The 6,070-nt window shown below is 39.4% G+C and overlaps 1 protein-coding gene across 1 annotated transcript in view; it reads left to right on the forward strand.

Moving 5' to 3' along the window:
• The window catches only part of LOC109971040 (unconventional myosin-XVIIIa-like), a 233,547-nt gene that overhangs the window by 58,214 nt on the left and 169,263 nt on the right, over positions 1-6,070 (forward strand). The window contains 1 exon segment of the mRNA XM_020619059.1: positions 1,796-1,940. Within this exon segment, the coding sequence (XP_020474715.1) occupies positions 1,796-1,940 (145 nt within the window).

A 6,070-nucleotide genomic window follows, 5' to 3' on the forward strand; every position in this document is an offset into this window, starting at 1 on the left:
TAAGTCCTCCTTAAGCCTCCTTACAGCTTGTTCATTAATCACCCTCCTGTAGAACAGATTTGTTTTTGGCCTCTCTTTTCTAAAATGGCAGTCATAAACCAAAATTACAGGTAGATGATCACTAATATCATTTATAAGTAATCCACTTGTCATTGTGCTTTCAATATCATTGGTAAATATATTATCTATTAGTGTCGCATGCTGGGTTGTTAATCTACTTGGTTTTGTGATTTTGGGGTATAAACTGCATCTGTGTAAAGTGTTTATAAACTCCTCCGTTCCTGTGTGCTTGTTAGGATTTAACAAGTCAATGTTGAAGTCACCACATATGAACATTAATTTATGACTTAGTCATTAAATTTTTCTATGCTGGCTCCAGGTGCTCTATAAATACAGCTTACTACAACCTTTTTCTTTTTTTCCACGGATATTTCTACAGTCACACAGTCCAGCAAGTTATCAACCGCCCTTGACATGTTCTTGACTTTTTCATAACAGAAGTTATTATCTATGTACAAAGCCACACCACCTCCCATCTTCTGTTCTCTGTTTGTGCATACTAGATTGTACCCTTCAAGGTCAAAATCCACTCCCCTTACATTATTAATCCAGGTTTCAGTAATAGCAATTATATTAAAAGCATGTGTAAGACTACAAAGATAATGCTTGTGTTCAGTTCCAGATCCCTTCCCTCAAAATCTATTAAGTTCTGTAGTAAATCACTTGCCTCATATTATCCATTAGTCATGCTGGTTGTTGTTGGTTCCACAGCTCATCTGCCATCGCAGATATCAGTAAGTTTCTTCAGACATGAGAGGGTCCCGCGGCCCCATCAAACTCTCCTTGTCTCGACGTGCTGTTCCTTGGTCCAAAATCCTGGTTCCGAGGTCTGGTCACCAGTTTATTGTATCGCAGAAACACGATTTCTCCTCTCGCCTTAGCCTCTCTTAACCTCGGCATCAGCACTTTTCTTCTCATCCTCACACCCTCGGGGTAATCTTCGTTGATGTAAATCTTGGTTCCCTTCAGCTTCTTGGCTTGTTGCAGAATGGTTATCTTGTCTTTCTCGTTCTTCAACTTAACCATCATCCCCCTCGGACCCCGTTCGGTCAATTTCCCCACTCTGTAGACCCGTTCCATTTCTATATCTTGATGAATTTACAGTTTGTCCTTTAAGATCTCTTCCACCTTACACTCCGCTTCCGTCCAGCTTTCTCCAGCTGACTCCATGATTCCCTCGAAGATCAGGTTTTTTTGCTTGGACTGTGCTTCCAATTGCTCCATTTTATACGTAATAGTTATTAGACTCTCTCGGGTTTTATCCCTCTCTTCGGGTTTTGTCCCGAAAAGTGTCTTTGGCAGTTATTTCATGGTACGTCCGCTTTAATCGCGTCCACATCTCGCTAGGTAAACTGCAAACTTATTTTTATCTCCTGCATTTCTTTGGTCAAGTCGTTGAATCTCCTGTTATTTGTCTCCATAATTAGTTTCACAAAACTCACCCATAACATAATAAAACGTTTTGATAATGCTCCCTTAAATGTTTTAATGATTGTGAGTCCTGAAAGTATTGGGCCTAAAATTGAAAAAATAATTTTACTACTTTATGCTGGGCAAACTATAGAATTGTGACACTTCAAAATATCTTGGCTGACATATACAAAGACATTTGGACATATCTGGATTCAACGTGGTGTTTATTGATTAAAGAAATACACTGAAAGAACTGTTTTCTGCAAAATATTTTCTTTCTCTCTGGGATCAGTAAAGTTTGATCTTGTCTCATCTTCTCCAGCCTGATGAAAAGCAGAAAGCCTTGCAGCAGTTCAGCAAGCTGCAGGCAGCCATGAGGGTGCTGGGTATCTCTGGTGAAGAGCAGAAGGCCATCTGGCTCATCCTGGGGGCCATTTACCATTTGGGGGCTGCAGGAGCTACTAGAGGTAGAAACTCCTGAAACTGGTCCAAACATAATAAGAAGGGAACAAAATTTGTATGCATAAGTATTTCTTTCACATTTGTTATTGAAGGTTAACATTAATCCTCCAGAAGACATGAAGGCAAGGCTGGATTAATGCAATGGCTAACCTTCGCTGAAGCTCAGGGCCCCGGGAAAAATAGGGCCCTAAATTTTAGATTTGGTCAAATAGATTATTTACGGTGTATTTGGTCCCTTCTATTAGCTATTTTAATTTGTATATTTTCCTGTCTGTCTTGATATTACTGTGCTTTGATTGGTTTACGGGTGTCCAGCAGGAGGGCTGTAAAGTGTCATAAGTCAGCCATCAATTCCATTAATCATCATCAGTTATGTAAACATCATGATCGTGACCTTTGAAAAATTCCAAAGTTGATTGGACATTTTAAATCAGTCTCAATGGGTGAAGATAAAGGTGGAGATGTTGCAGAGGTGAATGTGGTTGAAGATGAGTGTGTGCAGCTAGCCAAAGCCATGACTACTTCAGCTAGCATGGCAGATGAAGTGGATATAACTTCTAGTGTGATAACCAGGGATAACTGCTACAGCACTGCTCAATGGGAACTGGTGTATGAGGCCGCCCGCTAATACTGGGCTTGTCAGGGGCCAAAGGTATGCTAGAATAAGGATGCTGATTTCCAAAGCCTGGGAAAGAATCTACAAACAGCAGAAGCAATTTTAAGCTTACTGTCAAAGAAGGCTCCTAAATGGTGATGAGTATGTGATGTGGGAATGGCTGCTCTATTCTCCATCTACTGGCTCTGTCCTCTTTGCTTCCCACTTTTTTGGTGATGAACACAATCGGTCTTCTTTTGAAACTGGCTATAGTGAATGGAGCCTTGTTAAAGATCAATTAGCTGATCATGAAAACAGAGATAGTCACAGAAAGGCTATTATGTGTTAGATTAACAGAGCATCAGGTGATGGACAAACTGATGTAACAGTTAGCTACATACTAGACTGAAAATTTGAAAAGAATGGTGCCAATAATGACATTTTTGGCTGAACGCGTATTGGCTTTCTGAAGCACAAGTGAAATTTTTGGCAGACCTCACAATGGTAACTGGATGGGAATATTAGAACTGATCATTGAGTTTGAAAAGAAAAGAAAAACAGAAAACATACCTTCTAAAAGGTAATTAACTAAGTAGATTACTTTTACCCCCTTAACAAACAAATAAGCATTACATACTAGCTTTCTTTTTAAAGACTGCTATACGGTCGCAAAAAAGTAATGGCAGTGTTTGCAGTGTCCTGGTTTTCTGCATAAATTGGTCATGAAATGTGATCTGATCTTCACCAAAGGTAACAAATATGAACAAACACAATATTTCTAAGCTGTTAAAACACAGAATCATGATCTTTCATGTCTTTATTGAACACATTAGCATATGTCAGCAAGGCTGTAAAAACGGGCCTCAAAGAGGACCAAGATACAGAGAAGGCAGAGGAGAAAGAGGAAGTTCCAGTGGAGGTTGGAGAAGACAAAGGAATTATTATTATTAAAATGCTATGGAATGGAATGCTTAGAAAGTTAAGCTTTTAATAAGTAAGAATAATCATAAGATGATTTATGTGTGTGTTTGTTGAAATAATCAGAGAATGTGTAAGAATAAAATGTGAAATGATTGTATTGAAAGAATGGAGAGAAGTGATTTTACATCTAAAGGAGTGAAAAAGGCAGAATCACAGAGAAGAGGAAGTAGACACACATCCCTGAAAGGAGGAACTACAAAAGTTCATGTGTGCATGGCACACAGAGAAGAGACACACAATATACTGAGGAAGTAACGAAAATGAATGTTCCATCCACAAAAGTAAAGATTTGACTGATAATTAATGTTTGATCAATGTCTAATCAATGATAATGAATGTTTAGTCAAGTAATGTATTTGGATCACAGTGGGGCAGATGTCGGTTACGGGCAGTAGGCTTGAGCTGTGACAGTAAAAAATATGCAATAGTTCTGAAGAATATGACTTTGCACGCCAAATAAGGTATTAACTGCAAACTGCAGCATCTGGTTGGATGAGAGGACAAAGACTACTGACCAGAATCCTTTAAAAACCCATGCAAAAAGAGGAGCGGAGAGTCCTTTCACAGCTGCGGCCGGAGGCTCTGTCCAGTTGACCGTCTGACTTCTAGGAGACCAAGGACTGCGGAGAGGCAGTCCGGGAAGAGCCCCTCCAGAGGGGTGCTCCCCACAGTGTTAGAAATGACCCAATTCTTTTGTTGGAAGCACGAGAAGTGAAGACAGGAGAGGGCTGTTTAAAGTCAACAGAAAGTTTACTGGAAGCCTGAGCACAGGTCAAGTCTTACAGCGCTGGGATCAGAGAGGAGATGGACGAGGGAGAAAGAGCACCTTTCTGTGGGAATGGATGTCAACGTGGGACGATGGAGCTGTGGTAGAGCCTCACAGTTCAGCAGAAAAACTGAATTCCTGCTTAAAAGATGATTGAAGAAGAAATGAAGAATTTTAACAGGATGCCACAATCCACCTGGCCTGGTGGGGAAAGATGGCCTGAAAAGAAAACCATTTTACACATTTCCATGCAAATGAACGCTGATGTTACTTGTCACTGCTTGTAGCGATAGTGCGCGTTATGTTGCCCCACCTTTCACCCACAAAGCACTATGGTAAACAATTTATGTCATTATGTCTTAGGTCCATTGTCCAAGCCAAATTACAGTTTTGTTGTGTGTCTCATCATCTACTTTCATATATTTTCCCACTGTTTGCTTGCTTGTTTGTTTTGTTTTGTTTGTTGGGTCTTGATGCTTTTATTTTTTCTGTCCTCTATCCACTCACGCCATCTGGTTGAGGCGGAAGGCCACCCACCAAGAGTCTGGTTCTGTCTGAGCTATCTTCTGTTAAAGGGTGTGTTTCCTTTCCACTGTCGCAAAGTGCTGGCCCATTGAGGATTTCTTAGGTTTTTCTCTATAATACTGTAGACCTTACTATGTAAAGTGCCCTGAGATTATTTTTGTTGTGATTAGACACTATACAAATAAAACTGAAGTGAATTGAGTTGAATTTAATTGAATATTAATGGATAGGGGCAGAACTGAATTTGAATATGGTATTTGGCAAAGTACAAATTGTGGATTTTTACAAATATTATTTTGTACAAATATTTTTTTTACTTATTTGTTTTTGGGAAGAAAAAACATGTTGAATGGCTGGTGTTAACTGACATGACAGGAAGACAATAGCTGTGAGTCATGAGTCTACCTGCTGTTACAGTCACACTGGGAATGGAACATTCTGGCATGATTTAGCTACAAGCACAAAGGGTATTGGTTTGAATCATTATCATACTACTATAAATAATAAATTTACAACACACCAGTCAAGCATAAGGAATGCCAAATCAGCATTCCTTCATAAATCCTTCTCTGTCAGCTCTCTGGTCCAATATAACTTTATGATCTGACTCCAAATGTGTTGGTTTCTTTTCTTCTTTTCTTCAAAACTTTCTTTTCCCATTCTTTTTTGTGTAACTGTCTCAGCTGACACTGAAATCAGTAGCCTGCTAGCCTGCCAGTTAGCCATAATGGCTGTTCATAGAGCTGGAGTGTGTTCATTTATTGACAGCTGTGAGTTCCCACCCCTGACTGTGGTCGTCTCTTATTGGTTAGAGAGTATCCCAGTCAAAAACCTTTTTAAGGGAATATCTCTGCACTGCTTCCAGGCTGTTTGATGGGTCTGGGGTCACAGTAGCCTTTGAAAGAAATTTTCCCCATAGAATAGATTTTGGTGGATGTTTCTACAAAAAAAATTATTTTGAAAAATGCTACATAATGTAGCTTTACGCATTCTTTTTAACCCATCCTTCACCCATCCTTTTTCATTTTTCTGCACCTATTGTCGTAGCTAGAGTGTGATACCGACTAAATTAATTCAGACAAACCATCCCAATTTAAAGGATAATTTAATATTACAATTATTCTGAATAGAGTAGTATTTAAACACATAATCTTGTAGTTAGGGAACAGAGAACAGAGATCAGAGAACAGAGACTCTCCTCTTGCAATGGAATAAATAGCCTAAGACGATTGTCAAAAGCACCAGTCAGTCAGGTCATTTGTTGTCAG

Source organism: Monopterus albus, unplaced genomic scaffold (genome assembly GCF_001952655.1).
Source record: "Monopterus albus unplaced genomic scaffold, M_albus_1.0 scaffold214.1, whole genome shotgun sequence".
NCBI classification, from domain to species: domain Eukaryota; kingdom Metazoa; phylum Chordata; class Actinopteri; order Synbranchiformes; family Synbranchidae; genus Monopterus; species Monopterus albus.